Source organism: Schistocerca piceifrons, chromosome 6 (genome assembly GCF_021461385.2).
Source record: "Schistocerca piceifrons isolate TAMUIC-IGC-003096 chromosome 6, iqSchPice1.1, whole genome shotgun sequence".
Taxonomy (NCBI): domain Eukaryota; kingdom Metazoa; phylum Arthropoda; class Insecta; order Orthoptera; family Acrididae; genus Schistocerca; species Schistocerca piceifrons.
Genome location: NC_060143.1, coordinates 379,015,681 through 379,038,136, shown reverse-complemented (window position 1 = coordinate 379,038,136; position 22,456 = coordinate 379,015,681). Strand labels below are relative to the sequence as shown.

At 41.5% G+C, this 22,456-nt stretch overlaps 1 protein-coding gene and 1 pseudogene across 3 annotated transcripts in view; one reads left to right on the top strand and one right to left on the bottom strand.

The window, feature by feature from the left end:
• LOC124802407 (ATP-binding cassette sub-family G member 1-like) overlaps nt 1–22,456 on the top strand; it is a 794,031-nt gene that overhangs the window by 662,776 nt on the left and 108,799 nt on the right. For all 3 annotated transcript variants that reach the window (XM_047263167.1, XM_047263166.1, XM_047263164.1), the window contains one exon: nt 13,948–14,065. In XM_047263167.1, coding sequence (XP_047119123.1) covers nt 13,948–14,065 — 118 coding nt within the window. The remainder of the gene's footprint in view (nt 1–13,947; nt 14,066–22,456) is intronic.
• LOC124803487 lies at nt 1,862–1,979 on the bottom strand (annotated as a pseudogene).

Genomic DNA, 22,456 nt, shown 5'->3' with positions numbered 1-22,456 from the left:
GGCCACACGAGCACTTGACGATCACTGGACTAGACTGTGGGCCACGTCATTCTCATCCTATAGATGAGGTTAACTTGTATACATCCTGAACGGATAGTGGTTATGGCGAAGTTCGCTTGAGAGCTGAAAGCGTAACCGAAGTCTCTTTTCCAAGCTGTTTAGTTTAGCTAGAAGAATGTTTCGCGTTTCAGTCTCAAATGTGGCTAGCGGAAGAAATTTCTGTGTAGCATGGAACGTTATCTCGGGCGGACGAAGCAAACTTTATCCCAAATGAATCGATTCGTTGCAATTACGCCAATAGTGAATTTGTAATTGAAACAAGCTACACTAATGGTTTAAAAGCCTTAGTTGACTCAAATCATGACCTGTTTCGGATTTCTGAAGAATCCATCTTCAGATGGTTATTACATATTTCTTTATTTTCTTTCTAGGACTTCGTTTTGTGTTCGTTTTTGGTTTCCTACACTATGGTAGCGGAAGTGTTTTGTTCACTGTTTGGTAAAATTCACTTGAGATTTAGTTCTTTTGACCTATATGAAAAAAATTATGAACATGTTTTAAAGTTGTTAAAACGCGGCAGGTGTGTTCACCACATGACCTAGATGCGGAAGGGACGTTAAACGCCAAACATCCTTACTTCCTTCCATAACTCAGTGTTAGCACTACACATGTTTGCAGGTAGCGATCTCCAGGCGTTCACTAAATCCACAGGGTATAGCGTGATTCATCACTCAAAATCACTTGTTTCCAGTTATCCTGTCCATTTCACCACCACAAGCGTCGCTTATCATTGGGGACAGGAATGTGTGGCTTACGAGGGGCTGTTCGAACATTATATTCCATCACTTCCATCCCTACACACAGACAGTGTGCTAGGTGGACTGCTGGTAGCACTTTGAAACTCACGAGTGAGTCCGTCCCCTGATTTCATACGATTTTTTTACAACCACCCTTATCAATGCTCAAGGTCCCTATCCGCCAGTGCATGTGATCTGCTTGGTCTTGGTTTAGCTGCGGTAATCCTTTGCGTTTCCACTCACAGTTATACCACCATGACTTGGGAAGATTTAGAAGCGTTGAAATGCCCCCGATGGATTTGTTACTCAGGCGACATCCAATGATTAGTTCACGTTCGAAGTCACCCAGCTCTGCTGTCCGATTCATTCTTGCTGTTACTGCTTCTGTACTGACGACAATATACGCCACACCTCATCGCATTCTGGTGAATCCGCTTCTCGTGTCGTGTAGTGCTCAATTCCGCATTACACAGGAGTACCGGATTTTTTTGATCATACAGGCGAAGTAAATATTCCTGAATTCCAGTCAAGAACAACAGCCAAGACGGGAAACATAGAAGTAGATATCCTAGGTGTAACAAAGCAGCTTAAATCACTTAATAAAGGCAAGGCCTCCGGTCCAGATTGTATACTAGTCAGGTTCCTCTCAGAATACGCTGATGAAATAGCTCCATATTCAGCAACTCGCTCACAGAAAGATCCGCACCTAAAGACTGGAAAATTGCTCAAGTCACACGACTACCCAAAAAGGGAAGTAAGAGTAATCCGCTGAATTACAGGCCTATATCACTAACGTTGATTTGCAGTAGGTTTTTGGAACACATATTGTATTTGAGCATTATGAAGTACCTCGAAAAAAAAAGCACTCCGTCTTCAGGCCACAAGTGGCCCATCGGGACCATCCGACCGCCGTGTCATCCTCAGCTGAGGATGCGAATGGGAGGGGTGTATGGTCAGCACACCGCTCTCCCGGTCGTTATGATCGTTTTCTTTGACCGGAGCCGCTACTATTCGGTCGAGTAGCTCCTCAATTGGCATTACGAGGCCGAGTGCACCCCGAAAAATGGCAACAGCACATGGCCGCCCGGACGGTCACCCATCCAAGTGCCGGCCACGCCCGACAGCGCTTAACTTCGATGATCTAACGGGAACCAGTGTTTCCACTGCGGCAAGGCCGTTGCCAAGTACCTCGAAGAAAACGATTTACTGACACGTATTCAGCACGGATTCAGAAAATACCGGTCTTGCGAAACACAACTAGCTCTTTATACTCATGAAGTAATGAGTGCTATCGACAGGGGATGTCAAATTGATTCCCTATTTTTAGATTTCCAGAAGGCTTTCGACACCGTTCCTCACAAGCGTCTTCTAACCAAACTGTGTGCCTATGGAATATCGCCTCAGTTGTGCGGCTGGATTCGTGATTTCCTGTCAGAAAGGTCACAGTTCGCAGTAATAGACGGAATGTCATCGAGTAAAACAGAAGTAATATCCGGCGTTCTCCAAGGAAGTGTTATAGGCCCTCTATTGTTCCTGATCTATATTAACGACATAGGAGACAATCTGAGTAGCCGTGTTAGATTGTTTGCAGATGATGCTGTCATTTACTGTCTTGTAAAGTCATCCGATGACCAAAACGACTTGGAAAATGATTCACATAAGATAACTGTATGGTGTGATAAGTGGCAATTGACGCTGAATAAGGAAAAGTGTGAAGTTATTCACACGAGTACTAAAAGAAATCAGCTAAATCGATTACGTGATAAGTCACACAAATCTGAAGGCTGTAAATTCAGCTAAATACTTAGGGATTCCAATTACCAATAACCTAAATTGGAACGATCACATAGATAATGTTGTGGGTAGAGCAAACCAAAGACTGCGATTCATTGGCAGAACACTTAGAAGGTGCAACAGGTCTACTAAAGAGATTGCTTACACCACGCTTGTCCACCGTTTTCTGGAGTATTGCTGTGCAGTGTGGGATCCGCATCAGGTGGGACTGACGGATGACATCGAAAAAGTACAAAGAAGGGCAGCTCGTTTGTATTATCGCAAAATAGGGGAGATGGTGACACAGACATGATACGTGAATTGGAGTGGCAATCATTGACACAAAGGCGTTTTTCGTTGCGACGGGATCTTCTCATGAAATTTCAATCATCAGTTTTCTCCTCCGATTGCGAAATCATTCTGTTGCCACCCACCTACATAGGGAGAAGTGATCATCACCATAAGACAAGAGAAATCAGAGCTCGCACAGAAAAATTTAAGTACTCGTTTTCCCCGCGTGCCGTTCGAGAGTGGAACGGTAGAGAGACAGCTTCAAGGTGGTTCATTGAACCCCCTGCCAGGCACTTTGTGAGTAACAGAGTAATGACGTAGATGTAGATGGAGATATAGTGTGATTGTGTAAATTTGCTTGCCCACATCTCGTGGTCGTGCGGTAGCGTTCTCGCTTCCCACGCCCGGGTTCCCGGGTTCGATTCCCGGCGGTGTCAGGGATTTTCTCTGCCTCGTGATGGCTGGGTGTTGTGTGCTGTCCTTAGGTTAGTTAGGTTTCAGTAGTTCTAAGTTCTAGGGGACTGATGACCATAGATGTTAAGTCCCATAGTGCTCAGAGCCATTTGAACCATTTTTTTGTAAATTTGCCCCCTGAAGCTGAATGCCGTATGTTGTTATTCAGTACCAAGTCTCGTAACGCGTGCGGCGGCAGATGCCTGCAAGTATAGGCACATCTCATCCAAGGCGAGAAGAGGCGGCCACGCGCGAAGTGGGTCGTGGACCCAGCGCAGTTCGCCGGCGTCCCATGGCGGGCAGCTGCGCAAGGCGCACGCCCCGGTGGCGCAAGGCCCGGCGAAACTGCGTGCCTGCTGCGACGGAGCCCGAATCTCTCTCCGTAATCACGCTGCCGCAGTCGCGAAATACCGGGCTCGCGTGCGCCTTCGCCGACGGAAATGGAAAGTGTTGCCCCATGAAGCACTAGACCCATACTTACCAAACTTAGTGGGGATGGTCTTCACATTACCGATATTGTACACTACTGCCCATTAAAATTGCTACACCTCGAAGATGACGTGTTACACACGTGAAACTTAACCGACAGGAAGAAGATGCTGCGATATGCAAATGATTAGCATTTGACAGCATTCACACAAGGTTGGCGCCGGTGGCAACACCTACAACGTGCTGACATGAGGAAAGTTTCCAACCGATTTCTCATACACAAACAGCAGTTGACCGGCGTTGCCTGGTGAAACGTTTTTGTGATGCCTCGTGTAAGGAGGAGAAAAGCGTACCATCACGTTTCCGACTTTGATAAAGGTTGGATTGTAGCCTATCGCGATTGCGGCTTATCGTATCGCGACATTGCTGCTCGCGTTTGTCGAGATCCAATGACTGTTAGCAGAATATGGAATCGGTGGGTTCAGGAGGGTAATACGGAACGCCGAGCTGGATCCCAACGGCCGTATCACTATCATTCGAGATGACAGGCATCTTATCTGCATGGCTGTAACGGATCGTGCAGCCACGTCTCGATCCATGAGTCAACAGATGGGGGCGTTTGCAAAACAACAACCAGCTGCACGAACAGTTCGACGACGTTTGCAGCAGCGTGGACTATGAGCTCGGAGACCATGCATGCGCTTACCCTTGACGTTGAATCACAGACAGGAGCGCCTGCGATGGTGTACTCAACGACGAACCTGGGTGCACGAATGGCAAAACGTCATTTTTTCGGATGAATTCCGGTTCTGTTTACAGCATCATGATGGTCGCATCCATGTTTGGCGACATCACGGTGAACACACATTGGAAGCGTGTATTCGTCATCGCCATACTGGCGTATCACGTGGCGTGATGGTATGGGGTGCCATTGGATACACGTCTCGGTCTCCTCTTGTACGCATTGACGGCACTTTGAACAGTGGACGTTACATTTCAGATGTGTTAAGACCCATGGCTCTACCCTTCATTCGATCCCTGCGAAGCCCTACAGTTCAGCAGGATAATGCACGACCGCATGTTGCAGGTCCTGTACGGGCATTTCTGGATACAGAAAATGTTCGACTGCTGCTCTGGCCCAGTACATTCTCCAGATCTCTCACCAATTGGAAACGTCTGGTCAATGGTGGCCGAGCAACTGGCTCGTCACAATACGCCAGTCACTACTCTTGATGAACTGTGGTATCGTGTTGAATCTGTATGCCCGCATCTCGTGGTCGTGCGGTAGCGTTCTCGCTTTCCACGCCCGGGTTCCCGGGTTCGATTCCGGGTGGGGTCAGGGATTTTCTCTGCCTCGTGATGGCTGGGTGTTGTGTGCTGTCCTTAGGTTAGTTAGGTTTAACTAGTTCTAAGTTCTAGGGGACTGATGACCATAGATGTTAAGTCCCATAGTGCTCAGAGCCATTTGAACCATTTGAATCTGTATGGGCAGCTGTACCTGTACACGCCATCCAAGCTCTGTTTGACTCAATGCCCAGGCATATCAAGGCCTTTATTACGACCAGAGGTGGTTGTTCTGGTTACTGATTTCTCAGGATCTATGCACCCAAATTGCGTGAAAATGTGATCAGATGTCAGTCCTAGTATAATACATTTGTCCAATGAATACCCGTTAATCATCTGCATTTCTTCTTGGTGTAGCAATTTCAATGGCCAGTAGTGTATTAACTTTCATCCCAGACGGAACTGATGTTCATCACCAACTTCAGTACGAAGTGTGACGTCCACAGACTGCAATACACTCTTGTATTCTACATCTATATTCTGCAAGCTAGTTGATTGTGTATGGGCGAGGGTGTTTCTGGTGCCACTATCGTATCCCTCACCCCCTGTTCCATTCGCGAATGGCGTTTGGAAACAACAACTACTGGTAAAGCTCTGTCGTGCTCGTTGCGGTTATTCGCACGACGTATGTAAAAACGGGCTCCTCACCAGGCCGTGAAGGTCCAAAAGTACGTGTTCTGGCAGGTGTGTCATCCTCTACCTTACGGGGTCATGCAGTCGGTGTGCAGAGGAGCATGTTATCAGCACACCTATCTCCCGGCTGTTTTGGAGACTTTCCAAACGCTGGAGCCCCTTATAGTCGGTCAACTAGCTCCTCAGTTGGCATCACGAGGCTGAGTGAATGTCGCGCCATCTCCCACCAAGGAAAAGTCTTTGCCAGTACCGGGAATCGAACGCGGGTCCTCCGCATGGTGGCCATCTACGCTGACCAGTCAGCTATGGAGGTGGACCCGAGACGTATGTGGGAGGTTGTAATATTTGTCAGACTCTTCCCGCAGTGTACTCTCTCGGAATAATAGTAAATCTCTCTGTGATGCACAACGCCCTCCTTCCAATGTTTGCCACTGTAATTTGTTGAGCGTCCTCGTAATGCAGCCCCGCCGACTAAACGATCGCGAAACGAAACGCGCCACTCTTGTTTCCGTCGTGTCTATGTATTTTATTAATCCAACCTGGTAAGCGTCTCATACTGATGAACAATACTCTAGAATCGGTCGAACAAGTCTTTTGTAAGCCAGTTCTTTCGTGTACGAATTAAATTTCGTTAAGATTTTTCCTATGAATGTCAGCCTGGCATCTCCGTTTCCGACTCTCATTTTTATGTAGACGTTCTAGTTAAGATCCCTCCGTATGGTTACTCTTACTTATTTGATGGTTGTTTACTGTTTTCAGCAATTTGTCATCAGTAGTGTAACTCTACAGTACTGGATTTCTTCTCCTACGTGTACGCAGTGTGTTAATTTACTTATGTTCAGTCCCTGCACCATCCATAAATCCTCTGCAGGTCTTCTTGCAGATCGTTACTGTTTTCTGGCATTGCTACCTTCCCTTATGTAACCGCATCATCTAACAAGCGTTTGTTTAACTAAATTCACTGGCATTTATTTAGCTAACACCGCACATCCAGCCCATATTTAGATAGAATGGTGGTGTTAAAACATTGTCCACATACAGTGAACAGCCAAAGAAACTGGTATACCTGCCTAATATCGTGTAGGGCCCCTGCAACACGCGGAAATGCCGCAACACGACGTGACATCCACTCGACTAATGTCTGAAGTAGTGCTGGAGGGAATTGACACCATGAATTCAGCAGGGCTGTCCATAAATGAGTAAGAGTACGAGGGGGTGGAGCAGCACGTTGCAAGGCATCCTAAATACGGTCAACAATATTCATGTCTGGGGAATTAGGTGTCCAGCGAAAGTGTTTAAACTCAGAAGAGGGTCCCTGGAGCCACTCTGTAGCAATTCTGGATGTGTGGGGGTGTTGCATTGTCCAGATGGAATTGCCTAAGTCCGTCGGAAAGCACAGTGGGCATGGATGGTTCAAATGGTTCAAATGGCTCTGAGCACTATGCGACTTAACTTCTGAGGTCATCAGTCGCCTAGAACTTAGAACTAATTAAACCTAACTAACCTAAGGACATCACACACATCCATGCCCGAGGCAGGATTCGAACCTGCGACCGTAGCGGTCGCTCGGCTCCAGACTGTAGCGCCTAGAACCGCACGGCCACTCCGGCCGGCTCGGGCATGGATGGATGCAGGTGATCAGACAGGATGCTTACGTACATGTCACCTGTGAGAATCGTATCTAGACGTCAGTGGTCCCATATCACTCCAACTGCACACGCCCCACACCATTACACAGCCTCTACCAGCTTGAACAGTCTCCTGCTGACAAGCAGGGGCCATGGATTCATGAGGTCGTCTCCGTACCAGTACACGTCCATCCGCTCGATACAATTTGAAACGAGACTCGTCCGCGCAGGCAACATCTTTCCAGTCATCAACAGTCCAGTGTCGGTCTTGACGGTGCCAGGCGAGGCGTAAAACTTCGTGTCGGGCAGTCATCAAAGGTACACGAGAGGGCCTTCGGTTCCTAAAGCGATCTTAGTAAATGAGTGTTGTCAAATAATCCTTTCATATAGTGTTCATTAAAAAAAAGACGATCTTTCCACTTTTGACCTGTGCAGGAACATTAGCGTAATTGTTTTAGTTGTAAATGTTTGTCATGTATTATTGTTTTTCTGACATGTTCTACATCCTGGAGGACCTCCTCACTACGGATCAATCGGAATGTAGCAATTTGCGGAAAGATCCTGGCCCCGTTCTTGCAGGATCTTTTTCCGGCCGCAGCTATGTCGGAGGTTTGATGTTTCACCGGATCCCTGATACTCACGGTGCACTCGTGAAATGGTTGAACGGGAAAACATCGACTTCCTCGCTGCCTCGGAGATGCTGTATCCCATCGCTCGTGCGCCGACTATACCACCACGTTCTAACTCACTCAAATCTTGATAACCTGCAATTGTGGCAGCAGTAACCGATCTAACAACTGCGCCAGACACTTGTTGTCTTTGCCCCGCGGAGTAGTCGCGCAGCTAGAGGCGCCATGTCACAGATTGCGCGGCCACTCCCAGCAGAGGGTCGAGTCCTCCTTCGGGCATGGGTGTGTGTGTTGTTCTTAGCATGAGTTAGTTTAAGTCTGGAGGCCGATGACCTCAGCAGTTTGGTGTCTTAGTAATTCACACACATTTGAACATTTCTGAACTTGTCTTATACAGGCGTTGCCGACCGCAGCGCCGTATTCTGCCTGTTACATATCTCTGTATTTGAATACGCATGCCTATACCAGTTTCTTTGGCGCTCCAGTGTATTTCACCTTATCTCATGCGAGTGGCGCCCTGTTATTTCATTTTCACACAGTTCAGTGTTTATGACGTCATATTTCTGAACTACCTGTCGTTACAGTGATATACTTTCGCTGTTACATTCAGTGGCATATGTGAAAACCGTCTGCAGTATGTGTTACGAATACAGTTAGTAGTAAGTATGTAATAAATTAAAACGTCGTCTTTCACGCGGCAGTTTTACTGCATGAACAGCGGAAGTGTAATAAGCGATTAACTTCTTTCGTTTCATCATTTTTTGGGGATTATCAGGAAGAAAAAGTTTCTTCAAGGTTTGACACTACATATTAAGTTTCTTGCAAGTCGGTAAGTGCTGTCATTCACAAATACTCGATGAGTAAAGTATCGGTATTTGCACATCGTGGGCTACACTTCTTTTTCAGCCCCACCTCAATCCCGATGATCGGTAGATATATACTTATAATGTACCCAGTGCGTTAATGCAGGGGATAAGCTACCTCCATTCCAAGTTTAATCCTAATCCGTCCATCCGTTTCAGCGTGAAGGAGTGAAAAACATACTAAAACACACACACACACACACACACACACACACACACACACAGAGACAGACACACACACACATTCGTAGTCTAAGTCACTCACAAACTTCCACATTCATAATATACGAGTATATATGATGTACGTTCTAGCCGAGAGGTGGCTCTAGTGTGAGGGACGCTGCATGCAGTTATTTTTCCCTTCTTTCCTCATACTTATAAAATAAACAGACAGCCTGTAAATTAAAGACGTCCACTGTCAAATTCTAAAATACAGTTTACATGAGTAAAGTTGCATATTCATAAAATTAGCTTTCGAAATAAATGTTCAAATGGCTCTGAGCACTATGCGACTTAACTTCAGAGGTCATCAGTCGCCAAGAACTTAGAACTAATTAAACCTAACTAACCTAAGGACATCACACACATCCAAGCCCGAGGCAGGATTCGAACCTGCGACCGTAGCGGTCGCACGGTTCCAGACTGTAGCGCCTAGAACCGCACGGCCACTCCGGCCGGCAATTAGCTTTCCAGATGGCGGCAGTTAGTCCATGTGTAGTTTATCTATACTTTGCAACGAGTTTTCATTGACGCTGCTACACAGTAACCTCTACATAACAGCCACATAAAGTTTAATATTACTAATTTGGTGACTGAAGGTTTTTAAAATTTTTTTTAATTTTTCATCTTGTTCTCTAACAAACGCCTGTCACATCTGCTGTTCCTTCAATCATCTTAATTACAGATCTGACGATGACAATTGCCGAAATGGAGTAAAATATAAAGAATTATAGTAAACGATATAGAATATAAATATAAAATATTTGCGACGATCGCAGACGCGTACGGGTAATTTATTTTTTATTAATGACTAGATAGGACTGGTGAGGGAAAAATCGAGTGGACTTCCAGCAATCGAGAATTTGATCACACGTGTAACAACAATAGTAATATTTTCGTGTTGTTCAATGGCATGGTGCAAGTCTTTCTATTGGACGCCAGTTCGGCTACTTGCGTGTCCCTGATCTACCCAGTTATGCAACTGGGGGAAGAGGAGCTACAATTTAACGTGGAATTCGAACCACTTGTTGTTCCTGGACACTCCTCACATTGTTGAGCGGTGAAGGCTGGGTTAAAGGGAGACTAAATTTCCGTAGTCCAATCGGTATTCGATCCCGCGACCTCTCGGTCTACAGGCACACGCCCTAACGCTGGAGAACCAGGCTTGCTTGTTTTGAGCAGCTAGTTATTGGAGTTGAGTGTCTGCGTGTGTTTGGGGGGGGGGGGGGCTACAATTTAATATGGATTCCGAACCACAGTACAAATTGGCACTTTGCACATTACCATATAATTGCCCGGGACGAAAGAAGCACGAGGGACACTAGAAAGTCTAGGACCGATTGTGGTTCGAACCCGGTTCTTTAGATCTATAATCTGACACGCACTTTGCCACCGTCGTCATGAAAAGGGGGGGAGAGGGGGGGGGGACACCTCTCGTAATTTTCACTACTTGTACGATATAACATCTTGAAATCAAGTGGAGTTAAAAGGTTAAATGAGATTTTCACTATTATCAGTAGCACATACTTCGACAAGAAGTAATTCCATTTAAACTACTTCTTTAAAATGTTTGTGTGTAAATATAAATTACCTGTTCTCTAACGTAGTCCCCAACATATAACCGTTATCCAATTTGTGTCTGGTGATAAAGTTATCTACTGGCAGAGTGTCAGAGTTCAACAGATGAGTCATTTCTTCAGCTGTTTTTCTGATGTCTGTGGAAGGTCGCTTACAGGCAAATGTACGTTGAATACGTAAATATTAGTAATACAGTGGTATCACATATACACGGATAGCTAAGGCTCAAATTCACCAGTACCCTGAAATTAAAAGCAGTAGTTTTAAGTTGACAAAGAACAAATACAACATGTCAGTTTAATTGTCCTTCACAAAACTTATCTTCCAATTTTTGGCAGTAATAGCAGGTAATACAGCAAATAAGCTGAAACATCATACAGAACTAAAGAAACTTTCACGTACATAGTTCCAGACCTAAAACAGTTTTAAACATCCTCTTGCTGTAGGCATGGGACCAATAATGTTCCTGGAGGATGGAGATTCAGGGTTCGTCCAGCAATCCAGAGCTACGTTTTCCGCGGTTCCCCTAAATCACTTATGTTAAATGACGGGATGTTTCCCTTGAAAAGGATGCGTCGGAGTTTCTTCCCTACCCCTCCCGAATCCGATCTTGCTCCCTGTCACTAATGGCCTCGTCTTTGCTGAGGCGTTACATCCTAATCTTTCTTCCTTCTTTAAACAATGTGTCATGCAGAAATATTGAGAATGAAGAAGACACTTCGTACACTACGATCGTAATATAGACGCTTTCATTGTTCCAAGATCACCATTTCCGGCAGTCTTATGCTGCCATCATCTAGAATTTGTTATAAAAATGCCATGTTACGGTGTACGAAGTCAGAGTATAAAAGTCGCTCCACACACATACGGTACATATCTTGATAAAAAAAACACATAACTGATAAAATGCACACAGTTGATAATATCCTCATATCATCCATGCAGCCGGCCGAAGTGGCCGTGCGGTTCTAGGCACTGCAGTCTGGAACCGCGAGACCGCTACGGTCCCAGGTTCGAATCCTGCCTCGGGCATGGATGTGTGTGATGTCCTTAGGTTAGTTAAGTTTAACTTGTTCTAAGCTCTAGGGGACTAATGACCTCAGAAGTTGAGTCCCGTAGTGCTCAGAGTCATTTGAACCATTATCCATGCATATCGCCGTCGGACATGACACTCTCAACGAGGTGGGGCAGAATCGGACAATGTCCCCTTCTCTCCCTTTGTTTTTTGATACAAGTAGGTTTCAAACTATACATTTCCTTCTTTTGCTTTTCCAGGTGGTTTGAGCTTACATTAGAAAGACTGATAGACAGCAATTGGATTTTAAACCAAGGGAAATGGCAGCTTCAGCCGTTATTTCTTCAGAAATTGGCGTTATAAATGCATCTGAGGAGTTTAAAGTACCCAAATAAAAGTAGGATAGATGCGTTCGTAAAACCAAGTATAATCCAAACTACGTAGTTGACAAAGCAGATGGGAGATATAAAAATGGGTCCATCCAGAACAAATAGACGAGTTGGTAATATAACTGAAGTCAATGGAGGGCACACTTTTTAGTTCAGTGGCGTTCCTCCACGGTTGACCGTCAGTGCACAGTATTACTGTTCGTTTTTGGAGCATCACCTGCGACCAGCCTTGCGAAAGAAGCGGCGACACGTTCTGCGCAACCCACCCAACATTTTGCACGACAATGCGTGGGCGCATACAGCGCAAGCTGTGGCTGCTCTGTTCGTTCGATGGGACTGGGAAGTGCTGTACGATCCACCATACTCTCCGGACTTAAGTCCTTGTGACTTTGATTTGATTCCGAAGATGAAGGAACCACTCCGTGACATTCGCTTCAGAACTGTTCCAGAGATTCGACAGGCAGTAGACCGCTCCATTCGCACCATCAACAGAACAGGCTCTGCTAACGGTATATTACGCCTTCCACATCGCTGGCAACGGCTTCTACACAACGGTGGCGACAATTTTGAAGGACAGTAACCGGTGCAAAGATGTAACTCTTTTGTATCGGTTGGGAATAAATGGTTGCCACTATTTAAGTTGCAACCCTCGTATTATCCATACTACTATGTAAAGAGCAAAGAGAAGTCGTCGTTTAACGTTGTTACAAAAAGTCTCGAAATATTCTTGACCGATTTATTTCAAAATGAACTTTCTGACAGACATAGGCTTCGTTTTTAAAATATATTCATAAGACAGGGAAACGTTTCTAGCAAAAAATCTCGAAAAGTTCTTGCCCGACGTATTTAAGATTTTTACACCGTAGTCTAATAAAGATGTAAATAACTATTTTTTACAACAGCAATGTACAGATTACGTTAAAACCAAATGTGAGAAACAAAAGGCTGTGCTGCTCTGTACTGTGAAAATGTGTGGTTTAGTTTTCATCCTCGCAGTTTGTTAACTACGTCAGCAGCGCGTTTAAACATTGAACAAATTGTTTCTCTCACATATATATTCTTTTTCCTTATATACGAATTTAAACAAAAATTTGTATACACAACTATGTACTGTTTTCTTTTTCCCTGTTTTAACGAAAAAAACAGGAAACCTGTATTTTTGGCTTATTAGCATACGGTTAGAATACTACTACGGTGTCTGAATCGTCCGAAACTTCGTAATCTAATTCGTTTAATGATTAAAACTATACGAAACGCTGTCAATAAAGCAACTGTCCTCACGGATACACCGCAAGAGAGATCTCTAACATCCCCTATACTAGTGATTCCAACCGATTTACCTATTCATGTTAAACTGCTAACAATATTCAAGGTCAGAGAGAGGGCGGAAGAATAGATAAACTGAGAGGGGGGAAATGGACATAGGGAGGGGAAAAGAGGAGGAGCAGGTGGAGAGAGAGGTTCAAATGGTTCAAATGGCTCTGAGCACTATGGGACTCAACTTCTGAGACCATCAGTCCCCTAGAACTTAGAACTACTTAAACCTAACTAACCTAAGGACATCACATACATCCATGCCCGAGGCAGGATTCGAACCTGCGACCGTAGCAGTCGCGCGCTTCCGGACTGAGCGCCTAGAACCGCTAGACCACTGCGGCCGGCGGAGAGAGAGGGGGGAGGAGCAGATGGACAGATAGACGGGAGTCCCATATTGAGGGAGAGGGAACGTGACTGTCTTTCACACGTTCAGGATAAGATGTAACCATTTGACAGCCACGCACAGTGTCTGGTAGCTTCACCCCGCTGGGCGAGAAGTGTGTCCCCTGGCACTCGCTCGTCAGTGCAGATAGCTGCACCGCCCGGCAGGTGGAGGTGTGTACTGACAGGTGTGCTGTGTGTGTTGCAGGCCGCAAGGAGATCTTACACGGCGTCAGCGGCGAGTTCTGCGCGGGCCAGCTGACCGCCATCATGGGGCCCTCCGGTGCCGGCAAGAGCACGCTACTCAACGTGCTCGCTCTCTACAAGTAAGTTCGCACGCTGCTGCCTCTCTTCTCTTTCGTTTATCAACGACTGAGGGCTACATGCAACAGAATAAATACAGGGTGCGTCAAAAAAATGTATACACACCTTGAAGCGTCATAGAAAATTTATTTCCCGTTCTACAGTGTTAAATTTCTGGAAATGGAAAGCTTAAAGTCCAATTGGAAAAATAAATGTACTCTGCAAATGTGATTAATATTCAAACTGGTGGTCTTCAGCATCAATACATTTCTGAGTACGAGTCACCACTGATTCCGTACATCGTACAAAAGTGTCCAATCAGATTTCTGCACACACCACCTGAATCTCATTCCAAGGTGTGTCCAGGTTACGTGGTTTACGTTTGTACACCTCATCTTTTACTGCGCCCCATAAGAAGAAATCCAGCGACGTGAGGTTGGTTGGTTGTTTTGGGGAAGGAGACCAGACAGCGTGGTCATCGGTCTCATCGGAAGTCGTGTGAAGTTAGCACCCCTTTTTCGAGAAATATACATTTTTTTCAGAGTTCTTGATAGATATGGCATAGTTCTAGAGTTCTTTGTACAAAATTTCAATAGTTCTGCAGAATTTAGCGAAGAAAACAACAATATTCGAAAAAATTTTCGTATCGAAAACGTTCTTTGGCAATTTGCGCAAAATGTAAATAAGTGCAAGAGTTCTGAGCACAGTTCTGAATAGAGCTCCAAGAGTTCTTTCGAAAATCCCAGTAACATTTTTTTGTGCAGCTAATAGTTTACGAGATAATTGCATTTTAATGAGAAAATCTTTTCACTTACTGTGAAGTTGGCACCCTTTTTTTCAGAAATATATATTTTTTTCAGAGTTCTTGATAGATATGGCATAGTTCTAGAGTTCTTTGTACAAAATTTCAATAGTTCTGCAGAATTTAGCGAAGAAAACAACAAAATTCGAAAAAATTTTCGTATCGAAAACATTTTTTGTCAATTTTCGTAAAAATTAAACTTGTACAACAGTTCTGAGGAAAGTTCTGAACAGAACCCCAAGAGCTCTATCGAAAATCCCAACAACATTTTTCTATGGCGATAATGGTTTGAGATAAATTGATTTAATATGGGACACACTTTCTGTACGGAAAATATAAATATATTCGTACAACAGTTCTGATGACAGTTCTGGACACCACGTGAAGAGTTCTATCGAAAATCCTAGTGAAATTTTTTTGTGCAGGTAATAGTTTAAGAGGTAATTGCAACTTAATTAAGAATTCCATAAGAGCTCCTACTGTGAAGCTGGCACCCTTTTTTTCAGAAATGTATACTTTTTTCAGATTTCTTGATAGATATGCCATAGTTCTAGAGTTCTTTGTACAAAATTTCAATAGTTCTGCAGAATTTAGCGACGAAAACAATATTCGAAAAAATTTTCGTATCGAAAATATTCTTCGTCAATTTTCGCAAATTGTAAATAAGTAGAACAGTTCTGAGCACAGCTCTGAACAGAACTCCAAGAGTTCTATCGAAAACCCAACTAACATTTTTTTGCGCAGCTAATAGTTTACGAGATAATTGCAATTTAAGGAGAAAATCTTTTCACTTACTGTGAAGTTGGCACCCTTTTTTTCACAAATGTATATTTTTTTAAGATTTCTTGATAGATATGGCATAGTTCTAGAGTTCTTTGTACAAAATTTCAATAGTTCTACAGAATTTTGCGACGAAAACAATATTCGAAAAAATTTTCGCATCGAAAACATTCTTCGTCAATTTTCGCAAATTGTAAATAAGTACAACAGTTCTGAGCACAGTTCTGAACAGAACTCCAAGAGTTCTATCGAAAAGCCAAGTAACAGTTTTTTGTGCAGCTAATAGTTTACGAGATAATTGCATTTTAATGAGAAAATCTTTTCACTTACTGTGAAGTTGGCACCCTTTTTTTTAGAAATATATATTTTTTCAGAGTTCTTGATAGATATGGAATAGTTCTAGAGTTCTTTGTACAAAATTTCAATAGTTCTGCAGAATTTAGCGAAGAAAACAACAAAATTCGAAAAAATTTTCGTATCGAAGACATTTTTTGTCGATTTTCGTAAAAATTAAGCTTGTACAACAGTTCTGAGGACAGTTCTGAACAGAACCTCAAGAGATCTATCGAAAATCCCAACAACATTTTTCTATGGCGATAATGGTTTGAGATAAATTGATTTAATATGGGACACACTTTCGTTACGGAAAATATAAATATATTCGTACAACAGTTCTGATGACAGTTCTGGACACCACGTGAAGAGTTCTATCGAAAATCCTAGTGAAATTTTTTTGTGCAGGTAATAGTTTAAGAGGTAATTGCAACTTAATTAAGAATTCCATAAGAGCTCCTACTGTGAAGCTGGCATCCTTTTTTTCAGAAATGTATACTTTTTTCAGATTTCTTGATAGATATGCCATAGTTCTAGAGTTCTTTGTACAAAATTTCAATAGTTCTGCAGAATTTAGCGACGAAAACAATATTCGAAAAAATTTTCGTATCGAAAACATTCTTCGTCAATTTTCGCAAATTATAAAGAAGTACAACAGTTCTGAGCACAGTTCTGAACAGAACTCCAAGAGGTCTATCGAAAAGCCAAATAACATTTTTTTGTGCAGCTAATAGTTTACGAGATAATTGCAATTTAAGGAGAAAATCTTTTCACTTACTGTGAAGTTGGCACCCTTTTTTTCAGAAATGTATATTATTTTCAGAGTTCTTGATAGATATGGCATAGTTCTAGAGTTCTTTGTACAAAATTTCAATAGTTCTGCAGAATTTAACGAAGAAAACAACAATACTCGAAAAAAATTTCGTATAGCAAACATTAGTTATTAATTTTCGCAAAAAGTAAATTCGGACAACAGTTCTGAGGGCAGTTCTGAACAGAACCCCAGTAGTTCTATAGAATATCCTAATTACAATTTTTTGTGCAGCTAACACGTTACGATATAATTGCAATTTAACTAGGGAACCTCTTCACTTACTATGAAGTTGGAATCCTTTTCTTCAGAAATATATATATATTTTCAGAGTTCTTGATAGAAATGTCATAGTTCTAGAGTTATTTGTACAAAATTTGAATAGTCCTGCATAATTTAGCGAAAAAAACAACAATACTCGAAAAATTTTTCGTATCGAATACATTCTTTGTCAATTTTCGCAAAAAGTAAATTCGTACAACAGTTCTGAACAGAACACCCAGAGCTCTATCGAAAATCCGAATAACATCTTTTTGTGGCGATGATAGTTTCTACGGTAATTGTTTTGATGTTAGACCCACTTTCTCCACAGAAAAAGTAAATTCGTTCAACAGTTTTGATGAACAGTTCTGGTTAACACGTCAAGACTTCTATCTATAATCATAATAACATTTTTGTGGTTGTAATAGTTTGTATGGTAATTGATTAATTGTGGGGCACTCTTACTCAAAAAAATAATAATTATGTCTGTTCGTATGCTCTCATGCCAGCTCTGGATAGCATTGTAAGAGTTCTATCGAAAAAACTAGTAACATATTCTGTGCAGGTAATTGTTTACGTAGTAACTGCCATTATTAAGGAATGCTTATGAGCATTTCCCGTGAAGTTTGAACCCCTTTTACGATAAATATAAATTTTTTTCACAGTTCTTGATATATATGCAATAGTTCTAGATTTCCCTGCTCAAAACACGAATAGTTCTACAGAATTTCGGGAAGAAAACAATAACAAAGCAAAATTTTGGTATGGTAAAAAATTATTTGTCAGTTTGGAAACAATAAATTTGTATAACAGTTCTGTTGGCAGTTCTGGATAGCACCGGAAGAGTTGCAATGAAAATGATAAGAACATTTTTGTGGCGATAATAGTTTATACAATAATTGTTTTAATCTGATACTCACTTTATCTAATACAGCAAAATTCGTAGAATAGTTCTGATGACAGTTCTGAATATCACCCACAGAGTTCTACCAAAAACTATAATAACATTATTTGTGACGATGACATTATATGAGATAATTAATGTGGGACTCACTTTTGTCATGTAAAAGTAATAAATTCGTACAAAAGATCTGACGGCATTTCTTAATACGACCCTAAGAGTTCTACCGACAACTGTAATAACATTTTTTGTGGGGATAACAGTTAATGAGATAATAGCATTTTCGAGAGACCCACTTGGTCTACATTATAATAAATTGGCACAACCCTTTTGCTGCCAGTTCTGGATAGCACCGAAAGAGTTCTTTTAAAAACCCTCATAACATTTTTATGGTGCCAGTAGATTATGAAATAGATTGTGTGTTCACTCTGCAATGGGTGTGCGCCGATGTGAAACTTACTGCAAGATAAAAACTGTGTGCCGGACCGGGTCTCTAACCCCAGGCTGTGACCAAAGAATATCGTCACAATATCCTTTCGTCCAGGAGTGCTTCTTCTGCAATTTTCGTAGGACAACTTCTACGAAATTGGGAACGCAGGAGATGAAGTACTGCTGGAAGTACAGCTGTGAGTACGATCGTAAATTCTCACTTTTATTTTGGAAAACCGAAAATCGAAAACCGGATGTATATTCTACTAAATACAAAAAGTCTAAATGTTCAGCACTATACAAATGCCAGTACACCTTCTTAAGACTGACTGTAGTAACTGTAGGTGGAAGCGTGGGATGTGCACGCTTAGATGATTCAAGGAGAGAAGGCTCGTCAGTGCAAAACAAACAGATGGCTGAGAGAGCAGATACATTCACACGCGCCACTAACCAGATGGTGTCACACCTGTCGAGAATCGCACCAGAGGTACAATGAGCTGTGGTGGAGTGCTGTTGGCGTGGTTACTATGCAACTTACTTGATGGGCATCAATACACCGTTATATTAATGTACAATACTTGAGAAACAATGTCATTCACACACTCCGAGTTCCTTATCACTCAGTACTAGACTAAATTACCGGCCTGGTGATAAGCAGCCTATGTACCTCACCGACTACACATCTTCGTGTTATAAGAAAAAAAAGAGAAAAATACCAAGGGACATAAAATATGAATCCGGATAAACCGGAAATCCGGATTATTGAGGACCAAATAAACGAGGTTCTTATTTACAAATTTCGAACTTCTTATTAACTTTAATACTGTATCCCCTCAACATTATAACACCTCTATCAGTCATGTATTGAATTAGGATTTAAACATACTACTTAGTTCGTTTGTACGATATATTCAGTAAATATACTTACATTTCTATACATTGTAAAGACTTTTAACTCTCGCTGTAGTGTAACTCATCAAACTTCCACACTTCCTTTCTAACTAGAACAAATGTTTGCAACAATATTAACGACATCAATTTCAAATTTATTCGTTACACACAGCACATGTTTTTATGTATCCTAGCGGCTGGTGATGTTGCAATATAACTTTCATCCATGAGGGTCCTGGGCATATTTTTAGCTGTTAGTGGGTCCTGGATGTCATGAGAGTTCAAAACAATTACTGTTTTACGTGATAAAATTCATCTGGTTCTTCCTGATTCTAAAAATATACACTTCATGTGTGCCTTTCATTGTTGTATGTATGATTCAGTATCGACGCTAATGCTCTCTTGATGAGATATGAGCCGATTGCTCGTTTTTATCCACTGTGCCATTTCGTATTTCATTTCAGCCATTAGTTTATTTGTTTATCAACGTAGTAAGTAGTAAAAAGCTAATCCAGAATGTAAACTGCACTTAAATTCTGTTTGAACTGTTTAATAGTCAGTGTCCGCTGTCTGAACGTCAAATATCAGATTAATACACTGCGCCTGGTTGCGTTATTTTATAGGAATTTTATTATTTTAAGTGGGAAGTACTAGATAATGTTGAAGAAATTCGAAGCATATTGTTCGAAGAGCATAATATTATTCGAAATTTACCTGTACCAATAGGTGCAGCCAAAGCAGCATTTGTGATGCTGTAATTACCTCATAGATAATGATATTTGTCTATTGTAGTTTTGTATTCCAATCCGAATTTTGAGAGCATCAAAGCCTCATTTCAGCGTGAGAGAGGGGTAAAATCAATAGATGATTTTGAATTGAAAGCCTTCATCAGTCTCTTTTTTTTTAATTGTTGTTAACAAAAGTAACAGATAAAGCCTGGAAGATCTGTGTGGAACTGATGGTGATGGCATTGAAAAATTTCACCTCGCAAACGAACATAAAACGTTTCAAAGTTATTCTGGAGAGACTTAGATTTTACAGTCGCGCTATTCGTGATGAAAGGAGACAATTAGACAAACTAACAGCTATTCGGGAAATATTTACTGTGTTTGTACGCAACTACCACAAATCTTACACCCTTGGAGAAAATGTTACAGTAGGCAAGAAGCTGGAAGGATTCTGTGGAAGGTACAGTTTTCGCCAATATGTATCAATCAAAACAAACGAGTATGGATTCTTAAGTGTGGATTCTTAAGTATTTTACCTGTACAATTTGGAAATATACGCTGTGTTGCAACCAGAAGGATTTACCAACTGAGCAATAAACAATTTGATGTTGTTCTGTGACTGTGTAAACCTATATATCAGTCAGGTCGAAATGTGAAAGCGGACAACTGGTTTACTAGTACTGGAATGATAATAGAGCTATGAAGGGAGAGTTTTTCTTTTGTTGGCTTGATGAAGAAAAACAAGTGTGGAGATTTCTCTAGAGTTTGCTATCAGTAAAAGAAGGGCTGCCCACATTTCCTTTTTTGACTTCCACAAGACTGAACTCTAGTTTCCTCCGTACCTAAAAGAGGAAGTGAGTGATCCAGGCATCACGTTTGCATGAAGATAATTCGATAGATGCTGACATTGTAGATAAACGGAAGCCATCCACCGTAAATTTTAAAATAGCGTTAAGTGTGGTATTTTCACAGCGGATAAGCCGAATGCTTTGTACAACGCTGCAAGAAATGTGCGCCGCTGGTCAATGGTTGTATTTTTGTAATGATCAGTACAGTTGGAATCTATGCACAAGTGATTTATTGTGGCAACAGGAAGAATTGTATCAAAAGGAAAGGGTTCCTGAATCAGCTTTGTTATACAATGTTGTTTTCTTCGCTAAATTCTGCATAACTATTGAAATTTTGTACCGAGAACTCTATAACTATGACTTATCTATCAAGAACTCTGAAAAAAATATATATTTCTGAAAAAAGGGGTGCCAGCTTCACAGTAGGAGCTCTTATGGGGTTCTTAATTAAGTTGCGATTACCTCTTAAACTATTACCTGCACTAAAAAATTCTGCTAGGAATTTCGATAGAACTCTTCACGTGGTGTCCAGAACTGTCATCAGAACTGTTGTACGAATATATTTATATTTTCTGTAGAGAAAGTGTCTCCCACATTAAATCAATTTATCACAAACTATTATCGCCATAGATAAATGTTATTAGGATTTTCGATAGAGCTCATGGGGTTCTGTTCAGAACTGTCCTCAGAACTGTTGTACCAGTTTAATTTTTGCGAAAATTGACAAAAAATGATTTCGATAGAAAATTTTTTTCGAGTATTGTTGTTTTCTTCCCTAAATTCTGCAGAACTATTGAAATTTTGTACAAAGAACTCTAGAACTATGGCATACCTGTCAAGAACTGTGAAAGAAATATACATTTCTGAAGAAAAGGGTGCCAACTTCACAGTAAATGAAAAGATTTTCACTTTAAATTGCAATTATTTCGTAAACTATTAGCTGCACAAAAAAATGTTAATTGGGTTTTCGATAGAACTCTTGGAGTTCTGTTCAGAACTGTGCTCGGAACTGTTGTACTTATTTACAATTTGCGAAAATAGACGAAGAATGTTTTCGATACGAAAATTTTTTCGAATATTGTTTACGTCGCTAAATTTTGCAGAACTATTGAAATTTTTTACAAAGAACTCTAGAACTATGGCATATCTATCAAGAAATCTGAAAAAAGTATACATTTGTGAAAAAAATGGTGCCAACTTCACAGTGAGTGAAAAGATTTTCTCATTAAAATGCAATTATCTCGTAAACTATTAGCTGCACAAAAAAATGTTACTTGGATTTTCGAAAGAACTCTTGGAGCTCTGTTCAGAACTGTGTTCTGAACTCTTGTACTTATTTACATTTTGCGGAAATTGCTAAAGATTGTTTTCGATACGAAAATTTTTTCGAGTATTGTTGTTTTCGTCGCTAAATTCTGCAGAACTATTGAAATTTTGTTCAAAGAACTCTAGAACTATGCCATATCTATCAAGACCTCTGAAAAAAATATATCTTTCTGAAAAAAAGGGTGCCAACTTCACAGTAAGTGAAAAGATTTTCTCATTAAAATGCAATTATCTCGTAAACTATTAGCTGCACAAAAAAACGTTACTGGGATTTTCGAAAGAACTCTTGGAGCTCTGTTCAGAA